A 24,561-nucleotide genomic window follows, 5' to 3' on the forward strand; every position below is an offset into this window, starting at 1 on the left:
GTTAGTGCTGTGCTTTGTATTTCATGCCTGACAATTACCAATGTATTATTCATTTCTTTATTCTTAAGGTATTTGTTACATCCTTAGCAGTTGTCTCCTAACATGTTCTCATTTAACAGCAGGGTATTTGGATGACCTGAGGATTATCAAAATGTGATTTTGAGCACTAAGCGTGATAAATCTCTGCCAATATTGGATCACTGATCCGTAGTTCCTTTGATCTTTTTAACGCATACACTATTGGACTGATAATTCTGTGTGTTCAGTGTGGTGCTTTTCTGTTGAAATGTACCACCTTTTTTGCTTTGTTTCTCACCTGAATTTTTTTATTTGCTAATAATTTGTGATTATCTTTGTTACTTCTGTATTATATTCTTCTGCTTTCCCTTCAGCTTTGGACTCATGTTCTTCTGAGATACTGTTCTTCTCAATGAGAGCTAATGTCTAAATTGAATGAGCTGGTTGAGGGAAATGTAGGTTATTGCAGGAAAGGTTCTGAGAAAGTTAAAATCTTTTTTCAGTACGTGTTTCTCTCTTAAATGGTAGTTATAGCTGCCTACAAGCAGTGCTACTGTTGCCAGTAAGCAAGAAGAAAATATGATGCACAGCTTCATATTGATATACTTGAGTATGGCTATTTGGTTTTAATGTATGTAAGTCCACACTTGATTATTGCAATGCACACTCTTTGTTTTCACAGCATATCAAGGGATGCACATTCCTCTACATTCATGACCTCTGTTCTTCATTGCTTAATATCACTTCAGTTTTACACACATTTTCAGTAATTGTGTTGCTCCTTCTCCAAATTAGTGATAGCTTTATTAAATGACACCAGGCCTGGAAAGCATCTCAGCAAGATTTTCATTATGAAAAAATGTATCTGCACAGTAATGTCTTACAATGTAAGTTGAAAAAAAATCGTTTACTATTTGCTCACTTTTATCAGTTTCTCTGTGATGATTCATTTTGAAATGAAGGCCCTAAATAAGTTTAAATGTATGGTATCAATGTTATTTCTTTTACCAGCTGCTTAAGACTGAAGAAGCATTTTTTCTGCCTCTTTGCCAGTTTCGTTGCCTCTGGTTTTGTTTTTTAGAGCTGGGGGAGGATAGGCCTCTCATTTTCCTCTTCAAGCGAATTTTATTTACAAGGCAATATATTACTTCTTTGTGAATAATTTCATTCCACTATTGTGCAGTTGCTTAGAGTATCAAGCAGTTCTGATGAGCCCATGATGGTTGTGGTGAGAAACAGGAGGGTGGAACTGCTCTTTTTTTCATCCTCCGTTTTTCATTTTTCTTTCCAATTATGTGTTCTGGTGTCTGGAGCCTGGAGATTGAGTCGAGGTGGAAGGAGAATTCTTCGTGCTCTGCTCTGGTGCTCTTTTGAGCTGTTGTTACCTGGGAAGGCAGACTGGCAGTGAGGCTTGTGAAGCAGAGGGCAGATAGCTGCCTGCATGGCTCCGGGCTCTGAACCCAGGCACAGAATTATTGGACAGGAAGTTTGTATCTGAGCAGGCAACCTACTGCTTTGTGACACTTCAGTTCTACTGTCTTCTGCCTAGAAAGGTTCTTGTCATAGCAAACCCAATATTACTCTTTTAACTTCTCCTTCTCTCCCTGCTCTTCTGAATAGTTAATTATTTTGAAAAGCAGAAGAACTAGGCTATTTTTCATTATTCTGCAAACACTGATCTAGGAAATCTCATTTAGAAAGTTGTCTTTGTGCCTGTGAGTGCTAGAAACTTATTTTGAAAAAAACAAAGTTTAAAGGCACGTGTTAAACTCCCTCTGTTTTTCTATATTCTCACTTCTTAATGACATAAATGCATGATCTCCCTATATAAACGATCTCATCATGTCGCAAATGCTTTCTACCAGTGTACTGTCTGTAAAGGTTCTGCAGGATTTAACAAGGATATCAATGAAACAGTAGATTCCTTTAAGTTTTGTATTTTCTTCTTCTTTTATATTAGACTTCAGAGGTAGCAAAGTTTGACACAGAGTTTGTTTTTGTCTACTCTGTGTAACAAAAACCCAATATAATTTAAAATTTGTTATGTACTTGAAGCTGCTGTAAACCTCACGCGTAAACAGATTGATAATGAGAGATGAGAAAGAGGTCTTGGCTCATTAATTGAAAAGGGAATTAGCAATGTACAAGATTCAAGAAGTGACCTACAATAAAATGTAACATATTTTAAATAATCCTAAAATGAAATAAAAATTAACTGTGCAAAGTAGTTATGTGAACAACTGGTATTGTTCCCTTTGGAAAGAAGTTCTTGCTATTTGAACCCTTGGTAGAAAATCTTCTATATTACAGCGTCAATAGGCTGAACCAGCAGGCAGATTCTCTTTTCACTTAAGTGTCAGTGAACAAGCCTTAAAGAACTTGTAACTGGTTGGATTTGGTATGACTTGCTAAAAAAGTGTTTGCATGTGCTATGACCCTAAATGGAAAGAATACCAATCCTCTCCTGTAATATGAAGTATTGTGCAGCAGAAATTAAAAAAATCAGTGTATAACTCAGAAAAAATTTATCTCCTTTATTATTCATTAAATTTAACAGAAGGTATTTACTTAAAAGTTAGATATTGATAGCAGGGGGAGCTTTCAGAATAGAATGGAAAATACAGTTTTGCTCATGTTTGTGGCTTTCCCAATGCCAACAGACAGAATTTAGGCAGAAAACTTATATTGGCACATGTAAATACTAGGTTTTGAGGACATGATTGTTTTCTTTTGTTTGAAGAGTTGGAAGGGTTTTTTTTGAGTTGTTTATATGTTTCCTATTAATAGAAAAGTGGGTGTAATATATAAGTGTGTTAGCATGAAAGTTAATTTTGAGGGAAATCCATCGTAGTTTTCTGTCATGTTTTTAAAGGTGTAATCATCCTCTTTCTTATAAGCACTCCCTCATATGTCTATCCTAGCAAAATGCAAGCCTGTTTTAAATGTTAGTCTTGAAATTTTGTTTGAAATGCACAAGGAAAATTAAGTTTCTATTTTCTGAATTCTTAAATACTAACAAATCTCTTTCTTCTCTCTTAATGTTTTCCCATGTGAAGTGCTACCATATGGGAGTACAGTTCATTTCATTAAAAAAAAATTACACAGGACTTACTATACTTGTGAAATTCATTTTGGCTGAGTAAAGGGAAACCTTTTTTGGCCTTGAGGAATTTATACAAACCACTTATAAGCCAATCCTATATCCTTTGAAGATTTGATGGTGAAATACAATGATTGGAGGGAGCCTTTTAAAGCAGACGTGGAAATTAGTTCCCTGTAATTTGAAAATGTGTTCTGAGTCTGTTGGAGCTGTTAAGTGCTCTTATTTAATTCAAAAGAAAAGAAAGAACAAGAGAGAGAGGGAAAAAAAAGAAACAGAAAAAATACAGAGAAAAGAGGAAACAACAGTAAGAAAAGAAAAATAAAGACAAGGGGAAATAGATAAAATGCAAGAGAAAAAGAACTAAAAGAAAAGAGAGAAAAGGAAAACAGAAAAAGAGCAGAAAAATGTCTAAAAAGGGAAAAGAAAAGAAAAAAAGAAAATCCTGATGTATGTCAAAGCTGGGGGACTTGTCTTGGTCACCACGTACACTACTGTGTTGTTTTTTGAGGTTTAATTTGGTTGTACTTTCTGACACTTCTTAAATTCCATGGATATGATAATCACCAGTGGGATGGGAATAAAAGTATTGTGGCACAGTTTTTTCTAAGTATTTCATCCTAAAGCAAGCTTGGTGTCATCAGACAGACCAACAGATGTCTGTAGATTTAAGGGCAAGATTATGGTGATTGTTAAGGCAGGATGAAGTGGAAGTTTTAACACTGACATGGTTAATGACTGAAATGTGCATTTTAATTGACTTGTGGATTTTAGGATACCATTATATTAATATTACTTGTATTTAAGGAATATTGTGATAGAAATGGTAGTTCTTGACTGTATTTCAGAAACAGCTCCATAATGTATCATTCTTGTGAAGCCTGCAAACAAGTCTGGACTCAAGTTTTATGAGCGTAGGGGATTTGCTACATCCAAATGGAAAATATTTTATTCATGCGTTGTTTTTTGGACCATCATATTCTGGGCTATATTACAATGGCACGATAAATTGCTGAATACACTGTCTGCTGAATATGACCTCACCATGAAAAATTTGATGCATTAGAGTAGGAAAGGTTGGAATATATCAACCTTAGCTGACAAGGGACTTTGAATTTTGACCTAACACAGATGACCTTTGTGTGCAATAAAAGTGAGTTTAATCTCCAGGTCAAGGTTGAGGTGAACGATAGGGCAATGTGGATTGGTTTGTACTGGCTATGTCTGGATCACACCTAGCAAGCAAAGAAATTCAAGGTCTTTGCACTTCAGAGTAACCAAATGCTTGTTTACCTGAAGTTTACTCATATCTGTTATACCACCTTTAAAAACTTGGGGTACTGTAGACAGCTAACTCTTCAACAGCTGTGAGCTATTTCATTTGAAGCTCAGTGTTTCAGAATAAGAGGCGTGAGGTATGTATATTCTGCTCCTATAGATTACTGAATAGGTAAATAAACTTTCTCCTCTCACATTTTAAAGAAAGACTGTTCAAGATATTGCCTTGCTATGAAAAGGGTGAAATCTGGAAGTGTTGTTTGTTTGACAGCTAACCTGTCTTTTGAGCATTGGAAGTTTATTCCTCAGCATCTTACACTTTTACAAAGAACGTAATTAAGAGAATTCTGTTATGTTTCACTGGGCAAATAAAAAGAAAATGGGTCCTTTTGAGAACTTCATTCCTGTAAAAGGTATTTGATCACAAAAGCTAAGTTACAAAATGTTTTGGGGGTTGTCTAGTCATAATAAAGACATATATGAATTTGAATAAAATATTGTTGCATTTATAGTAGTCAAAAACAAAATCCATCTTTTTACCTGTCTAGTGTTCTGGGAATGCTATTTCACTAGCATACCAAAGGTACATTTGCTGAATACTTTACACATAGAAGAGTGGTAGCAGTGGTGCTGTTGGAAGGGAGAGAGTCCTCTTTAAATCAGCCAGGGGAAAAAAAAAAAGTTTGAGACTAATGGAAAGAACCTCTACTCCTTTAATAGAGCCTGCAAAATATATTCTCCAGGACTGATCAGCTCTGAAGGCTCTAGAGGTTTGATGATTGGAATGGCAGGAAATCACGCTTTCAGGACATAACGAATTGACTAGGCCATCCATCATTTGTTAGCATGCGCTGAAACACTGGGTTTGTGTGCAGAGGTCTGTGATTTAGTAAATACTTGGGAGATGAATAGAGCTTACACACAAGGGAAGATATTGCTGTCCTTCAGCAGCCTTAGACACAGATCCCTGCTGAGAAGGCCGTCTGACAGCAGCTCATCAGTAACTGGCCTGTCACAGTCAGTGATGCCCACCAGCCATCCCCAGTATATTAAATGCATTTTTAATATCTGCTTCAGTAGATTTAATGAAGAAAATTTAGTTTCCACACTCTGATCACTGCTTCCTCAAGTGTTTTAAAGCATTGAGTGAAGCACTTCCAAGAAGGGAACTGTGCTGATAACTGGAGGAGTTGATTGAAAATTAAAATGAAACAGGGGTGTTATTATCCAAATAGTTCCCTTAAAGCAAAACAAAAATATTTGGAAAAAGCAGTGATGATCTTAGAAACAATCAACCCTCCTGCAGAGGGACCTTATGCAGCAGGCTGTACAGCAGCAGAGATGCAGTGCTGGAAAAGGTGTTTGCACAGTGGTTCTGTTTAGTGTGGCAGGGCTTGCCAAAAGGCAAAATTGCATCTCTTACACTCTTATGTGTCAGTACCAGAATCAGATCATCATTCTGTCTGGCTTTCAGAATCCAGAGGGGAGGGTGGCTGTGAATGGAAGGAATGGAATAGATCAAGTTTTTAATAGCTAACACAGATTTTATTTTGCAAGCAATGCATTTGGTAAAAATAATTGTAGCATCACATGGTATTATGTAAGCTGATATAAGAAACAAATAATAAGACACAATGGAAAATAAACCAGCAATTTTTATAACTTAGCAGACTCATTGGGAGTTGTTAATATTGACATTCTGTGTGTAAGGCTTGTACAGAATATTTTTTTAATTCATGGCAAATGATAAAATCTTTTGCTGTCCGTACATACAGATAAACTTCATAGTTATTTGATTTTCTTTCCAACTTTCAGGGAAAGCTTCTGTTTACATAAAAGCAAGTAAGCTGATTTTCATTTTCAAATGAGATTTAATGCTAATGATATTTACTTCAAGATAGCAAGACAAACAGCTGTTTTGTTGCAAGCATCTATTTGAAACATTCACTTCTTGAGCTTTTTCTCCCTCAGGAATCCATTCTGTGTTCACAGAAGAGGAAGCAAGTCCTGAATGAGACCTATAAATTTGATTCTTGTATGTGTCAAAACTGTAATGTTTTAAATGCATAATATTATAAAAATTTAAGAAGTGTCCTAAACACTTATATTTTTATAACACATGACATATATTAAATAATACATTTTCTTGTTAGCATCTGTTTGCTGTCATTGTTGGCAGGACTTATGATTTATTACTTAAATTAATCACTACAACCATTTTGGTGCTGATATGTGCCCCTTACGGCTTATTGCTTCACTTAAAAAAATAACATATATGTTTCTATGAGAGTAATTTTTTAATTGTTCCTTTAAGTTTCTGGTGAAAGTAACATCTCTGCAGTGTGAAAGTTTCAGAAGCTTGTGTTACACTTTAAACTGAGTGAAGTAATGCTAATGGATTAATTTCTGTAAGAAAAGGGAATACAGGAACTGATCCTAAAAAAATTGTCTTCTAAGACAAGCCTGATAGAGTATTGTTACCAAGAAAAAACAATAATATTGAAAGAGGAATGGAAAGATAGTGCTCTGTGTTCTTCTGATCAGGTGACAGTTAAAAGCCTTGTTAATGTGTTTGTTTGACTATCTGTTACCATGCAAGTAGATTTCAAACTCGTGTGGTTATGCTCTAACATTAGTTTTCAGCTTGTATCTCGTGGAGTCCTTGTTGTCCATGGACTTCAAATGAAGAATTCAAAGGAAATGAACTTCTCGTCAGCAGACTTAAATTTGCCAAACAGGAACCTGTGCCTGTTGTGGGAAAAACATTATGGTTTGTGAACAACTTGGGATAAAAACTTCCGTTTTGTAAGCAGCCAAAGCATTTTTACCTATCTTATGTTTTATTTTTGTACAATCTTTTTTTTAAAATCTTGTGTCTGTAACATTTTGACTAATGATAGTGGTATGAGTAGGAGATATTATCCCTTCCACTGCGCACACCAGGATATCCAGTAGCCTGATTGATAGTGGCAGTCTCATTGCTTTGTGCTGGAGAATTCTTGGACTTCAGTATCTTGCCTTACCCTTTTCATCTGAATAGAATGTTAACAAGTGTTGCTGTCTATCCAGATGTGGAAAAAGGCTTCAGATCAGGATGTAGTGCTGAAGAGGACTTCACTGTTTGGTGGTTGTCCTCTATTTGCATATCTGTATCTAGGCCTTCAAAGCCTTGGAAGCATTTGATGGTCCAGATTCCTATATACCTCCAGAAACTTCAACGCCGAATAAAAATATCCTGTGATAACACACATTCTTCTTTCACAAAAGCAAAATGTTGTCAAATATCCTTTTTAATAAGACCCATGTGATAGCAAAGGTATTCTCTTAGGCAGTGCAGCCTGTCTGAAACCCTTTCGAATGCAACACGAAAACTATGACCAGAATGGAGGTAATACTCACTCCTGTGTTGAATTAATATAAGGGATCTTTTGGGGTTCCCCATTGTTAGTTGAGAACACAGACAACAATTAAGGCACAGTGTGTCTCTGTTTTTATTTATGGTTGGCTAGGAGATGGCAGAACTTCTTATCAGTCCTCTATTGATACTGGTAACATCCAGTCCATTATTGCATCTCTCCTGTGTAATGTAGATGCTCATTTGGAGACTGCAGTAGAGAGTACAGTAACTAATAGGCAGAAAATGAGTTTGTGTTCCTATATATGAAATGGCTATTGAACATAAGCCATTTACAGCATTAATATAAAATGCATGTTGTCAATGCAGCTCTCCTTCAGTTTTCAACACAGCTGAGCAATATGTCCTCCTAGACAAGTGCATTTTCTTGGGGTACACAAAGTACGAAAAGAAAAAAACAATTTGAAAGCTAGATCCCTGGTTCTTACACAGCTTAAAAAAGAAGATCTGCTGTGACCAGTTGGCAGGTACTCCAATCAGCCAAGCAAGTTCTGGTCCAAATACAGAGTTCAATGACCTCATTGCAATGAGTTGTCTAACACAGAAATATGTTTTCCTTTATCATATTATTGGGAACAGGAGAACATAATTATTAACGAAAAAGAGTAAGTTGGGCTACATTTTTTATCTCATTTGTATTGTGTTCCTTTGACATCAGTGATCTGAGAAAAAAGGAAAATGGACCTTTAAGGAATAAATGCATTGTGTCAGTCTAAATATTTTCCTAGCCATAGCTGTCTGTTTGGTATGTCATCGAAGTACTGAGCATTTTTTCCAAACAAATTCCATTGGTTCCCCAACAACTATTATCCACAAGCTTCCTGCTTACACTTTTTGTTTTAATTTACTGTTTAGACACAGATGTCGACAGTGACAGACGATCATTCTTACGCATTGTTATTTTAGTGTTTTCAAGGTTTCTGGATAGAGAATTTTGTCCGTTTATCTGCAAGAGATACCTGTCATTCCAACATTTTAAATCACAGTAATTTAAAGATAACATTCAAAAGTTTCAGCTACTATGAAGAAATAATATATTTCTATATAGACAAATTTGGGGAGGTCAACATGTATCACATATTACTTGGATGTGTAAGTTTATTTTGTAATTCTTAGCTCTTTAGTTTCTTTTTCAAGGATATCTCTCAGGGGAACTTGGCATTATTGGATCAGGATGTTTACTGAAATAACCAGTTGAAATTATTAAAATATGCAGTGGAAAGCAGCATGCTTAGTTTACTGTGCTTCTGAATATTAAATGCAAGTAAAATGGTATATAGACATGGAGCCATTTGTTATATTATAGTATACGAAGCAATAGCTGTGTAAACCATAACCTCGTAATTTTGCAAGTTCTACTTTATCATGTAGCTGTAAAAGGCAATCAAAATAAATCACGGAAGATGAAGAAATATTTTCTAGGGCTTTCTGTATGCTTTCAGAAGTGGCGCTTGATCCATGAAATTTTAGTAAGCAAATTAAATAATACAATATGATGTGCAACGTGTCAGGTCTGATAAATTATTTTGTATAGGACATTTATACAACATATGGTGAGCTGCTATGTGAACAGCTTAATGACTAAATTATGTTAATCTTTCCTGCCATATTTACTTTTCATTTAAGAAAAGGCATTTTCAAATTTTTGTTTTACTTTTTTGATCATGTGTAGATATAAGAAAGGTGTAGGTCATCTCTGAGAAGCCGTGACAGTGATCCAAGGTTCCTCAGCTGTGCAGTGTACATAACACAGATGTTGGGAGAGTCATCTGTCAGCTATGCCTCTCCTATGGAGTTAAAGTTCTAGGGGGAAAAGAATTCGACACAGTGCTGTCACTGTTACATTTTCACAATAGAAGAGCATGCAAATAGTCAACCTCCTGCTTAGCAGTAGTGCCCTGTCTAATGTCTGTGCTGGTTAGAATAAAAAAATAGTGGGTGCATCTAGGGCTCATAGATCTGACAAAGGTCATGCTATGCTGGGCATTTGAATTGGAAATTGTCTGGACTTAGATTTTATAAAGCTCCCACTGTTGTCGGGGAAAATTTCAGCAGGGTTTTGTCCCTAGAGAGGCCTCTTAGGCCCTTTTCTGTCCTATGAATGAATTTAGATGTGAGGGTTTCTCTTGCCTTAAAACTGTTAAGTTCATTTTGCATACATCCCCAGAGAGAAAAACTGGCAGATGCTTTTGTCTTGGAAGTGTTTAAAAGAAAACTGGAGAACAGGAACAAGGGAGAGAAGGGGCCCTGCGTGGAGTCCCAGAACATTTTGGAAATGGCCAATATGCAGTTTTCATCAGTACTAAGGCGGGGCGCAATATGGTGCCTGTAGCTCACTAGGGAATATGAATGTTGATTAAGCATACTCCCAGGCTTTGAAATCCTGAAAGCAGTGTCAGAATAATGGATGTTGAGCAAATGTCAAGCATTTGTTAATTTCTCTGTTATTTGGAGTTTATCTACCATGATCAATCAAATAAACTAGTGCTTCTCTGTTGTGGCATGTGTCATTGATATGGTGATTAGGTGGATAGAGAGGCCTTCTGCCTTTTTTTTTCTTTTTTTTTTTTTTTAATCCAGGTAGCAGATTACATATGAGCAGCCATAACTTTTAAGTTAAATGTTTGTTTGCAGTTTGTTTAGTGGAAAGATGTGCATTAACAAAATACTTTCGGGGTACAGAGAGACAAAAATGTTTGCATATCTTTGTGATAATAGTTACATTCATGCAATTTTTTCCATTTTTTGCCTTAAAACCTTACTGTCATGGGGAAGGAGAAATTACTTCTAAGTGAAAGTTGGTAGAGGGATCTTTTACTTATTTTTAAAAATAGGAGTTTGAAAACAAAGGATATCCACCCCAAAGTACTAATTTGTGGCTTAGCCCCCTTCTTCACTCCTTTAGTTAAGAGTGGAGATGACTCTTTTATAAGAATACAAGCTCTCTTATAGTAATATGTTAGGTATAATGTATATAAGTTGTTATATAAGTTACTGACTAACATGCAGACATGTAAGCATTCCAGTTGAGAATATTTTGTTCTTTCTCAATTTTCACTATTTTCTAAAGTCCTAGTTCTGTTAGTTTGCCACTCCTAAAAGTTAGGTAACATATAAAGACCTGATATTTAAATGTGAAGAACAGATTAAAATTAATCTGAAAGAGAAGAAGGCTCTCTGGCCTTTTCTGCGTTACTGTAATATATTAAAACTTTAAAATATAAGGGGATGGGGTTGTGTGTTTTGTGTGAGGCATTTTTGAAAGCTTCCTGAAGGACATTATCAGTCAAATTTCAATGAATTTCAATGAAGTTGATTTAACACCTTTCTCACTGATTTTTTTTTTTTTTTTTTTTACTTTCCTCCTTATGGACTTTACATTAGGACGGTAATGTACATTTTATTGTGTTTCTGATAAAAAATTCTGATAAAAACTCACAAAACTTTAAGAAGTGTTAGTGAGTCATGCCATTCTACTTGATGCATGCTGAGGTCATCGTCAGTTTAGTTTAGCATAGAACTAATGTTTGTTGCACTATTTGTCCTTCTTCCTTGGCTTCCACATTTATTTCTCAAAGCCTCTAATCTCATGCTACCAAAACTGGTCAGATTTGGGTGCTTAGTGAAGGTGATGTTGTATAGTCAATTTTACTGACTTTTTGTATCAGAGATGATTCTGTTTCATTAGTGCATGGAGTAAGAGTTCTTCTAGAAAGCCAGCCTTTCCTGCAGTGCCACTGCAGGAAACAAAGCTTATAGTCTTTGTATGTATTTTCAGAGCAGTATAAGGAACACCAGAAAAATAAATCCTCTGGAGAGGGGAGGAAGGGAAAGGAGAAGCCTGTTGATAGGAGTGGAAAGGGTTAGAGGAGTTTTAGGATACACTTAATGTAATGTTGTGATCGGGTCTTGTCAGATGTTCACTTCATATTGCCTGCCAGTTTTAGGTAGACAGCTTTTTAAAAAATAAAATGCTGGAAGAACACTAGTAAAAAGAAATGGCTGCATTTCCTTCTTGTGCATTTCTGCAATCTTTCCAGTGGGAACTAGTGGAATTAAATCACTTTATTCCTTCTTTGGCACAATAAGCTATAACCCTGGGGCTGAAAGTAGACTTTGTAAATATCTGCATGCATGGTACAATAACTTAGATATACAAGACAAAATACTGCACTGTTGGGTAGGTAGACAGACAATAATTATTCTTCTCCTTTCTTTTGTTTTGTTCAATAATTGCAAATAGCTTTAAAATTGTGAATTTTTAATATTATGAACACTGTCCAGGGCTCTAAAAATCTCAAGGGGACCAGCTATTAGTGGATTCATCTATCGCCTTGAATCTGTATCATAACCAAAATGGGAATTTAGTAAAAACTATCACTTCTGTATGAATCAAACTTCCATGTTTGATTCTTGAAATTATATGCTGAATATACTTTATGTCCTGAATGGGAATCATCAATATGATCCTGACTTGTTTAAGGTATTAAAAGTTTTGATTGGATAACTGGAAGCTTTTTTGACTTAAGGTGTTCACTTTTTACCCTGGAGAAAGCTATGCAACAGTGTGTGTGCTTGACATGTGATGCATGCAAATGCTAAATACAGTAGCAGCATGAGGCAAGTGTCATTAACAGTAATTTATGTAATGAAAGCCACCTGGCTGTCTTTGTAATTAATTGCTTGTAAATAATAAATTTTAGATGTAGTTTATAGTTTTCTAAATTTGATTATATATTTTTAGGAGCAAATTGTTTAAGGGTGTTTAGGGATTTACTTAGTTTTAAATTGGCACAGATATGCCTTTTACATACAGGCTAATTTTTTAATATAAAATGAACAGTCTAATTAGCTCTGAATTCCCATTCATTCATAAAAAAATAGTTTTCTAAACTTATTCCAGCTTGTATAGGACAATATAGTTTTGTAGAAGAAAAGCTATAAAGTAGGATGATTTTCCCCTTCCTCCACAGCTGGTAAATTTGAGATTGGTGTCTCAAAGTAGGTGAAAAACCTACTTTGACTTCTCCTGATCTGTTTCTTTTCCTGGGCATAAGAGGAAATTGCACCATAGAATTATTCAACAAAATGAGGGCGATGACCACAAATATTTCAAATACTGCTTTCCAGTAATAGCCTACTGAGTATGCTTTCAATGTGTAGATTTTGGCCCTATCAGTAGGGCAGATAAGAAAGGAGAGGGATAAACCCTTGGTTTAAATTGTATCTTCTTTGCCTTAACTGCTTGTTGAGGTTCATTAATGTCGCACCCTAGGAACATCCTTCTTTGCACAACCAACATTACATAAGAAACTGCTTTAGTGTATTTTTGTCTACTGGTTCAACATTTCAATTGTGCTACTAAGATAAGGATGTCAAATTTGAAAACATGTTTTTGGTACAGTCTTAACTGAAGTAAATTGAAATAAAGTGTGGATGATGTACAATTAAGTGCAAACAGGGAGTTTACAGATATTTTGTCTTTTTCTCTCAGTCTCTAGTATGCTGCTGTATGCCTGTGCTTTGGGATGTTCACTGATTCTTTCCTGGATATTAAGAAACTTTCCTCTTTTTAAATAACTTGTAGTAGAAGTCAAGGACAAATGAAATAATCTACTTTTGGTAGTCTCAAATGTTGGGTTTTTTTAAATTTAATTTTCTCAAAAAATTTAATAGTAGAGTTAAAAGCAGAATTTTTGAGAATACCAGGACATGGAGATATGGTAGACAAGTACTGAGGTTATCAAGGTGTATGCAGGGGACAAACCCTGTTTGACTCCTGTCAGTTTCTTTTGTCAGTGGACTCCTTGACTAGATACTTAGAGGGTACCCAACAAGTTCTGTCCATAAGATGAGGATGTTCGATAGTCATCAAAGCCTGATGTCAGAATATTTGGGAGTTTTAACTTCACATTTTAGCACTGACAATGTATTTCTTAAGCCTTGGTTGTGAATATATTTTGCTTCTGTATTACATCTGAAAATATTTTTCAGCTTGAAAATGGAATAGTTTTATATTTTAATGGAAGATACTTGAAACATCAGTGAAATAGTATTTACTTTCAGCGGTCTCTGTGTGAGTTTGGCATTGGAATAGGTTTCATACATTCATGCAACAAGCACTGTTTAATTCCAGAAAGAAATGATATCAGAACAATATCTTGGGCAAATTACTGTCTATTTTTACTACTTGCTTGTTAAGATTTTAAGACTGGAAAAGTAGGGTTTTTTTGCATATGGAGCTGCTACTCTTCTGTTCCTGTGGTTTTTTTAACGTCATGTATTTATCCACTGTTAAATCATGATGTTTTTCTTCTCATCATAACCATATATATGTGAATTGAAAAATAGCATATTTGTTCTTTTCAGTTTGGGAGATTGATCATAAATACTTTGTAATTATTTGAATATGGCATATTTTGAGTTACGCTGGTATTATTGCCGTTGGAAGTTAGGTTTTTTTGGTGTGGGTGATAGAAGGTGTAATTTATCTCTGCGAAAGAGCTAGCATTATTTTGGGATCATTGCTTGTATTGGTTATTTGTACTTACCGCTGCAATTTATATTTTTTCACATTGGATACAGATTGTTTGTAGTCTGCGGTTGTTTTAAAATATATTGGTTGTTACAAGAGACACCAAAAAATTAGGTGTCTACAGGAAGAATTGGTGCTCTGTTCTTAAAGGAACTTCTAAGTCTTCCTAAATGAAAAATCAAACAGTATCTAATACTGGCAATTTTCCTCTGTCTGCTGCTAGAACTTACTGGCCAACTAGGTCAGACATTATTAAAGTTCAAGTGGCCCAGTGGGAAAAGTAATGGCCTTATGCTACTATGAATTTTAAATGCTGCCATTTCTATGTATTGCACCATCATCTGTTCTTGCACATCACTAAATTGTATAGAAGTTGTGGGACCAAGCAGTGTCAAGGTCATAGAAGTGATGACTCTTCTCAAGTAGCCTTCACTGAGCTTTGTCATACAGTTATACTCATAACCCTGGATATAGGCAGCAAAATTGTATGCACATGCCTGAATTTAACCTTTTTATTATCATTGAATACTGTAAGCCTGTAATGCTGGGTATCTTTCTCCTCAGAATCTTTACTTTCAGGTTTTATTTTTGATCCCACCAAAGGTATGAAATTGACTTTGAGGCAAAGGCAATTTTTAGGGATCTGTATCTATATCTTTTGAGTTGAGCTGTTGTACAGCTTACTGTACTGGATATCAGAGAATTTCAAAATTGATTAATACTGTTGTTCTTCATATGAGCTTGAATTTCATCTTGATTTTAAAAGTAATCATACTGAGTCTGAAATGAGCATACGTCATGTATTTCTTGTCATATATATATAGATGTATATCTACACACACAATAATAATAATATTAATAATTGTTATTATTTTTAATGGGAGTGTTTCCTCCACAGCACTATATTGACCTCACAGTTCCCGAAGTAGGAGCTAGTAGTAATGCTTCACTGTATGGAATTCATCTTATGCAGAAATCATAAAACTAGCTTTGTATTCCCAACTTGAACTGGTGTAGCTGGAAAGCTGGAAAATTGGAAGATGGCCACTTTATATAGAAGTTAGCATGTTGTAACTAAAGACTTGGGTACTTCTATGTCACTTGGTAACTCTAATTCAAACTCACATACTGATTTAAAGATATGTTCACATACATGCATGTATATGGACAAGTATATTGATTTAGTTTAAAATGGTAATTCACTGACTTCTGATAAGTGAATGTTAATTTTTTGAATGATAAAAGTACAAATGTGTACAGAGACAGTACTCCGCTTTTTGAGAATTTTCATTCAGAGAAGTGACCACAAGCATATTAAACTATAAGAAAGACTGTAGTACTAGGGGCTACAATGAAGAAAGGTTACAGCTCTAACTGTTCTAGAGGTCAGTGTGCCTCCCTTGTTCCCTGTTCCTCAGTGCTTGGATGCATATAAGCCTAACAGTTCCCAAGCTTTGGGTAGGCCTTTGGTATTCCTTGATTCTCTTGTGGAGTCATTCAGACTGCCTTTTTGTTGTCTGGACAGTCCTGACACGTGGAAGAAATTCTGAGAATCCACTAGTTGTCTCCTCCTCTGAGGTGGGAAGTTGAGCATCAGGCTGGCATTGGGTGATTTACAGGTGTAAGTGTGGTGCTTGCTGCCTACATACTGCAGTTCTTGGAAGCCACGGAGCCTTTATGCCTTTGTGCATGTGCTAAGCATTAGAAACAATGCAGCTAGATCTATTTGAAATCCATTATTGACAGAGTTTTTACAAATAAGAGTGGACTGGTTAGTATATGATAAGCAGTATAAATACTGCTTCCTTTCGGAGTCCCTGTTCTAAAGCATTTGCAGTACGGAAGATGAGAATTTGGCTGTTTCGGTTTCTTTCATGTCTTTATAGTGTAACAGGAAAAATATATTTTAGGCACATGCTCTGAAACTTCAGGATAGATGTGAGGACAATTCCCCTCTCACCACCAGTCTTTTAAATTTGTTGGATTTATATCTTTCTTTCCTCACTTAGATTCTAAATCTGGTATGGCAGCACAGTTCTAGCCCTATTACTTTCATTTTAAAGCTCGATATTGTATCAGTAAAAGTATTTTTAAACTTACTGTACATGGAAAGGGGAAGTTCTTTCCCAATTAAAAAAAAATGAGAGACTCTTGCTATGTACTTCAGAACATACCATGAAAGATATGACCAGCACTGCATACTCACTCTAGAGACTGTGTTAGGAAAGAAACAACTTTCCCCCCTTCTTGAATTCCTGCCATAGCTAAGTGGCAGTGTCTGTTCTTCAGAGAGAAGGTTTGACATTGCAGCTTTGGGATTTCATATGTAACAGCTTCTGAATTTTGGAAACATAGCTGCTGCCCCTACACTTGGTTTTTTAACCAATGTATTTATCATTTTAATAAGGTGGAATATTCCATTTTGTGAAAAGGAAGCAATTAAGCTATTCTGTTTATAAATACCATGTTTGTCTCATGGACTTTGCTTTCTCCCTGCTTGTCTCCACTTGTGTGAGGACTTCTGGATTAAATACTGCAGTTCATGTTTACTCTTGATTTATTTTTTAAATTTTTTTTAACAAATCTCTCTAGATACTCTTCCTTTGTTCTTTGGTAAAATACATTAAATGCAAAGCTGAATTTTTGCTCTTTCTACTTAGGGAACAAATGTGGGGTTAAAAATGAGGGAAAGGAAACTCATTTTAAAACACGAAACAAGTGGAAACTTGGTTTGCACCTTCATGTTTTCAACTTCATGTTTTCAGTAATCTCAGAAAATAAAGCTGTACGTTTTATCTTATCCATAAATAATTCATTATTTGCAAGGGCTGATAATTTAATATTTGCATAACATTTGTTATGTTTGGATTTTCTCCTGGTGAGGCTGAAGTAAGTAGCAAATATTAAGCTCGTCAGCACTCCAGATCTTGGTTATATCTGCAACTCTGTTTTGTTTAGATGATGATCTGGTACAATTAAGGTGCTTTTGGCATTAGTAGCTGTTTGTTAGCCAGAGTTTTGTATCAGCTCTAGATATGAAGTACTGAACTGCTTACATGAAGTAGTAACTTGTCTGTTACTACTTTGAGTATGGATACTCCTTGTAAACCAGAACATTTCTGAAACACTCTCCAGGAATTACAGCATTCATCCTCTACCAGATTCTGGGATTCATTAGAAGAGAATGGTCTAAATTTTATTCTTACATAGTAAATTACCACAGGGCATATTTTTTCCCCAACACCAAACTTGCAGTTTTCTTTCTAGTTTGACTGATCTCTAAGTTCTTAGAAATAATTTCTCTTATCCCTTGTTCTGGACTGACTTGAGCATCCTGTTCTAAATCTTGTCTGCTCATTTGTTGCTTTGAAATGTTGTATAGATGTATCAGAGGATGGATGGAGACCTGTGAATTTAGCTGTTCCTGTAGAAGTAATGATAACTTCTATAGTAGTACTCCTGCTGTCAGTATCAGCAGTTGTGATCATGCTGTCTTGCAGTTCAAGTGCATGTTCGTGACATCTTTCCCCTCTCCAAGTACACAGTACTGTCTTTTTCAGCACTTTCTGAAACGATGATGTTTCAGTTTTCAGTCAGTGGTATCTTCCGGTAGATGCTCTGTCTGTGTTTTGGGGAGCTATTTCATTTTGCCAGGAAATGTGTCAATGGAATTGTACCCAGGAAACACTGAGTGGCCAATGAGTGGGTTTAGCGTTTGAGACAGGAACTATGTTAACCAGAAGAAACATGGAAGCAACCATGTGAAGATATAAATCCACTTGTCCTGGAGAAGGAGAAGGATCGTCTGGTAGTAAGGCTTGAAATTCTTTGAATGATGTTATTGAAGTAATTCTCTGCCACAGTGGGAAAGTTTATTTACTGAAATCCAGTGTATATCCAACTTGCACTGTTAGTGGAATAAATTTTTTTAGTATTCAGACTAAGTCCTCTATTATCTGAACAGTTGGAATCATAAGAGAGGAGTGTTGAATGAAATTGAAGTTACAAGGTCAAAATCGGAGGACACCAAGGGGACAAATAAAATGGACAGGAATAAGAGAAATATTTAGTTTTGAAAATACCTTGAAGGTCATCAGGTCTAACCATTAACCTAGTATTTCCAAGTCTGCCATTAAAGGTGGAGTGTAAAGGGAGGGAAGTATAACAATCAAAGTTGGGGTTTTTTTTGGTATGTCAGTAGATATGATAGGATAATGGTGGAATAAGTAAGATTAGCATACCAGGAATAGCCTAAAAATACAAAAATTGTTATGTCAGTGGAGGAGAACTCAAACCAGAAATCTAGTCAAATGCTGTCCTGTTCTGTTGTGAGTTTTTTTCCCACATCTATCTCTAAATTCAGTTCTACTATTATGACCATGTAAATCTACAAGGTAATAATAGTTATGTGGTGAGCCATTAGGGGGCCATATGTATCCAACTTATTTATTGCCTGCACGGTGGTTTGTTTTTTTAAATCAACTTGGAATATCTTACCTTTCTATATATGTATAGCCTGCATAAGTATGTAATCCTAATTTCTTTCCTTTGTTCACCTTCTGTTGATTACATGTGCAGTTTGCAGGTTGTCATATTTGGATTGTGTTTCTTTTGGAAGGGCATTGAGGTATGTAACTCCTGGCCTCTGTGTCACATTATGTATATTTAAATAAATATTTATTATTTAAATACTGTTTATTTGATTTAAATAAAAATATTTAAATTATTTATTGTACTCATTTTTTCTGTAATCCATTAATTTAGTAAATCTGTATATTAGTTTCTGTTGCAATAATTTTTCTGCAGTTTTAGCATTCAGTCTCAGTACTCAGGGTGAACAGTCCCATGTGTAAAATACCAAAGATCAAGGCTCAGCTTACTGCTGTCATGCAGATGTTGCGCAGGGCAGACAAGCCCAAAATACAATTATGGCAAAGATGCTGCAAGCTCAGCTATGGATAAGACATACTTGTAAGCTCTTTGTAAAGCACTGCATTAATCTAGTCACTTTGTTCCTGATTCTTCAACTGCTTGGTTTAGAGGTAACTTTATATCATGTTGCATACACATACTTTCTGTTTAAACCTGATCAAACCGTTTAGTTTTTTTGTGCCTCAGTGTTGCCTTTTGAAAGTGGGAGTAAGACTTCCCTATCTTAAAGTAGTATTTCTGAAGTTTGACAGTTGTAAGGAGAAGGGTCATTTATGTATGGAGACAGAGCATGTGCTTTCCATGTAATTATGATGTGATACAGGTGTTAAATTCACATAAAAGAAGTCTGACAGAAGAGTGAGGCTTTAGACATTGCAGAATCTTTGAACTACCTATGCTGGGCCTTAGTAGGTAAGTTCATGAAAGGAAAAATGTGAATTATTCATAATGCTTTACTGTACCATAAAACTCGATTTATTGAGACTATAATTTGTTCAAGTTGCATGTAGTAGAAAAATATATCAGGAGTAATTAATAGTATTCAGGATGTGATGAGGTAGATATATCCACAGAGTACAATTGAAAACAGTAGCGGTGTGGTATTGATTGCCTTTCAGAGGAAAAAAAATCTTGTCTCATTTCTAAATGTTAACAATTCAGAGAGAAAAATTCCCACTTGGGAAGAATGCTTTCCAGGTTGCTTCATTGCCAGGTGTTTGACATTGAGTGGAGCCTTAGATGAATGAAGCTTATGGCAGCTTTTGGAAATGACCGACTCTGGGGAATCTTGGCTTCCTGCTGTGAAAGTTTCCATTTTCAAAGCACATCAGTTTCAGTGGGAATGTACCACTGGTCCCATATGCTACTTCTGACAGAGGGGGAAGTTTTTAACCTGAATATGAGACAGCTACTGAAGAAGTTCCCTTGCTGCTAACAAAATGAATTTCAATATGTTGCCAATGAACAAGCGGCATGTTCCCAACTGCTGATGGAATTTAACTCCATCAATTATTAAGGGAAATTTTGTTTCAATTCCCTTTTTTTCCCTGTTACCTTTTAGCTCCACTACCTGCTCCTGGTAGGACTTTTGGGTTCTGAAGCTGAATCACCGAAAGAATATGCTAGTTTGGTTTGAAATTCTTGCTATATTTTCTTCCCCTCCCTCATACACTCTCTCCTTGACCTAGCAGCAGGAAGCCTTTGTCTGAGGTGTTCATCTGGAACAACTTTTCCACACTTGTTTTCATGTTCTGTTAGATTACAGGGCAGCAGGCCTACCTTTGAAGCTCCCCTCTCTTTTGTTTCTTTGCAGTGCACTCCAGTAATTAACTTTGTCCTTCTTTTATTTGTTCCAGTCAATCGCAGTCCACTCTGCTGAGCATCTTCTCCCAGGAGTACCAGGTTAGAAGTTTTCTCCTTTGTGAGGCTTGACAGGTGCCTAATTGAATGATGAATGTCCCTTTATTTCTTTGTAATTGAACTGCCAGCTTTCTGATTGGTTTGGAGGATGTTCCTTTTTCCACATCAAGCACCGCCTGAGTCTCAGTGGATGGCTGCCAAGCCTACCCATCCATCTGTCTAATAACATCTAGCCTTTGCTTATTTGGTGGACCTGTAATAAATTATGCTAAACCATTATTATTCTGACAATAATAATTTCCCTGTGTTGCGTGGTTCCATGTGCTAAATGTTTGCTGACTTGCACTGTCAGTGCTGCTTTCCATTGCTGACAGCGATGATGATAAATGACCATTGCCGGAGTGGCAGAAGGCAAGAGAGGCAGAAAATGGAGTCATTTATCATGAGATGACAGGTGTCAGTCAAGTGGCAAGTCTCTATGGAATTACTTTTTGTAGTTTTTCAAATAAGTTGTTTTTAAGCAATGTTCTTACTGGTTAAAAATGCCAATTGAATTGTAAAACTAGAGTGCACCAGACTTAGATGGAATTGAATTGAGGGAAAATTAATACAAAGGTTGAAAGAGAGAACAAGTTTTTCTTTGCCCTCAGCAGCCTTCAGTAAACTTATTTAGATTCAATTATTGTGACCTTATTGGCTTTTACATATGGTACATTGCAGTACGGTCTGAAGACGTTCAATCCACTAGGTAGATTGAATGTCATTTCTGTACGGAATCTAGAAATATGGTTCACATCTATCAAAGTGTAGCCAAGGATCGTGTGTTTGCATAGTCATGATTTCTGTGTTTTGATCTGTGACACATGCATGAAACTCTTTGTGTTTTTCATTTTTCTAGAAACAAATTAAAAGAACACATGCCAAGCATCACACTGCTGAAGCTATTGAAACTTATTACCAAAGGTATGACCTCCCCACCCCAGTTCAAAGTCTCGTCAAAGCTACTGGTTTTTATTGCAGTTGAGAGTGAATTAGCCTATGAAGCTAATTTTCTATAAAAATAAATTAAGAATTTGGGATAGGGAATGCAGAACAGTTCACCTAAAAATGTTTGTCACTGAAAATGTAGAAATTTTTCAGCATTTGGTCATTCTGATTAAGAAAGAAATTACTTCTCTGACTCTATGTCAGGATAAGCAAATATTTTTTACAGTGCATGTGCTAGCATTTATTATGTATTGCCTATAGTTTGTAATTTTTAAGATTTCTGTGTCATGACTAATTTTGGTGACAACTTCCTTACAGCAAGAGAGCTTGTTCTGTTACAGTTGCTTGTTTAAAACAACATTTATGTTACATTACAAAAAGTTACATATTCATGTGTTGCCAGTTAAAGCGCTAATTTTTAGATCACTTCTGTTTTATCAACAGAAGTGTCAGAAATAGTTTTTAAGGGAGTATGAAAACCTTTATGTCATTTTACAATTGTTTGCATCTTAAGCTAATAAATTGTGTTTGTTACACCTTACAGTTTGTCTGTTAGTTCTATAGGCTTTACTAAAAATATTCCAATGACATAATTGGGGCATACTGGTAACAGGTAAAGATATGCAATTAAAATATTACTTTGAAGACTGACATATCTGAAGAGCATGCATGGCAAGTGAATTCCTACTTGTGATTATATATGTCTGATATTTGTGCTTAATACTAATCTGTGTGAATCCAGAAAATAAACAAAGAGCCTTCATTTGTAATCAATTAACTGTGCTTCCACCAGAGTCATATATGAACCTAACTACAGCCTGATTATATCAGACAATGTTTAGAATATCTAGTCTGAAGTGTGATGGCTTGGATGTTTCAGTTTTTTAGTAGTTGTATTGTTCTGTAAAATTTGTACTGGATCACATCACACTTTTCCTAGGGTTGTTTTTGTTTGGAAGAATATTGGTTTAAAGTTTTGTTGTGCTAATAACCATGTATATACAGTACTATTTTAAATTATTTTTCACTAGCACAGTTTCAGTGAAGTGGCCTGTGGTAATTGTGACTTCTGTGTAAGAAACTGGTTTTTTAGAACATATAAATCACTAGTTCCAGCAACTTCAGCTTGAAACATGGGACCAAATTTTGCTTTATGCAAAGCAGCAGTTGTATTGGTGTCAGTAGGGTTGTAGGTATGATTAAGTTTGTCTCACATCAGGTAGGAGGATTTGGTCTCCTGTCCTTTTCTCTAGTCTGAAGTATGATAGCAGTACATAACTAATGCATTATGTATGAAGCTGTGTGGTAGTGGTAGGAAAAATCATTCTTTATGCTATTTCTGGGCATGTCATTTTGCAAGTGTATTAACATGGCTGAATAAAATGCACATGTTTTAAAATCAGAGATGTTCTGGTCAATAGTTAGAAAACTCATCTCAATCCTGTTTTAGTAGATTTACTGTGTAGTATGTTTAGTAAGCTACAGAAGCAGACAGCTTGAGTTAGAAGCCACTTTGAAATGCTTCAGGTGTAAACATGATAAACATGTCTTCTCCTCTGCTCTTCTGTAGCATCCACTTTAGTGCTGTAAACCCCAGTCGGGGTGCTATACTCCTTACTGTTTCAGATACTAAGCAGATAATTGTGCTGTCATTGCTTTCTTAGGTCAGAAACTACCTAAGTAAGTTTTGATGATAGTAATTTCCAGTAATCCCTGTAAAGTAGCAAGTAACATAGTTGAGTAGAGTAGTTCTGCTTCTCTGCTGAGACTTGTTAGTCCAAAACTTAGGCAAACACAAAGACGAATTGCAAGGAGGATCAGCAAGTTTTCAGAACAGTATTGCCATCAGCATGTGAGACCTGTTAGTCTATAATGAGGTTGCCAGAAGTGTTAGAAATCTGACAGAAATTTACCTCGTTGTCACTCTAGTGTTGCTGTTCGATCATCCAGATCCATATTTGAGAACATTAATCTCAAGTACATTTTCCTGGTTACATATTTTAGTGTATGATCTCTCATTTTCTTCTGTTATAAATTTTCCATGTTTAAACATAACACGATGAATCTTGTTTTGTGGGGGGAGTTTTATGTGGAACTGAAATGGGTTACAGCAAAAAGCTTTTTTCATTTCCTTAATTCATTAAGCCTCAGAATAACTTGCAAGCAAAAAGCCCTTTATCTAATCTTACGTGAAGGGGTTTTATAAAGGTGTTACACCCATTTCACAGAAAGGTAAAATGATAAAGAATTTCAATGTCTGTAACTAATGAGCAGAAGAGTGTCTTCTGATGGATAGATAATGATAGTGCTGGAAAGGCTGTGGCCTTCTAATGATGTCAGTAATGATGTGCAATGTGAATACAGATAGGATAAACGAGCAGGTTCGAATGTTGGTAAGTATAGTTCTTTTCCACATGGCTGCAAAACACGAAGTGGCTTCCAATATCAGAGCTCCTCCCCATCAGCTTCTAAACACAGGTTTCAGGTTATCAAAATGCAAATATCAGGCAGTGAAAGTAACGGAAGTGAGGGCGGCGACATTGTGTGAAGTGGTGGTCAGAAACATCATTCTGTAAAACCCTCAACCAGAAACATGAAGCCTTTGTTACTGATAGGATAATGACTTTCTATCAACCTATATTGAATCCTAAATATTTCTTCTTTTGTTTTCTCTTTAGAATATTAATTTAATTGTTAGACTGATTTCACTGAAGTAAGTCTTTAGTGTTTAAACTACTGCCCAGTTGATAAAACCTGGATTAAATTTGAGAAATTACCTTTTTTTGCATAGTAGTGAATTGAATAAGAAATACAGTGCACCTTCACGGTTGAAGGCCATGTGGAACCAAAAATCTTTATTGTGAATAATAGAGGTTTATTTGTCTGTGATGCATCTTTAAGTAGTACAGATATAATTTCTTTGTGTGTCATTAAGCC

At 35.7% G+C, this 24,561-nt stretch overlaps 1 protein-coding gene across 2 annotated transcripts in view; it reads left to right on the plus strand.

Annotated features, from left to right (window-relative positions):
* Positions 1–24,561, plus strand: part of CDIN1 (CDAN1 interacting nuclease 1) — a 121,780-nt gene that overhangs the window by 3,366 nt on the left and 93,853 nt on the right. For both annotated transcript variants that reach the window (XM_085062025.1, XM_085062024.1), the window contains exons 2-3: positions 20,634–20,679; positions 21,536–21,600. In XM_085062025.1, the coding sequence (XP_084918151.1) occupies positions 20,634–20,679; positions 21,536–21,600 (111 nt within the window). The remainder of the gene's footprint in view (positions 1–20,633; positions 20,680–21,535; positions 21,601–24,561) is intronic.

Source organism: Lichenostomus cassidix, chromosome 5 (assembly GCF_008360975.1).
Source record: "Lichenostomus cassidix isolate B80296 chromosome 5, HeHo_3.0, whole genome shotgun sequence".
Lineage (NCBI taxonomy): Eukaryota > Metazoa > Chordata > Aves > Passeriformes > Meliphagidae > Lichenostomus > Lichenostomus cassidix.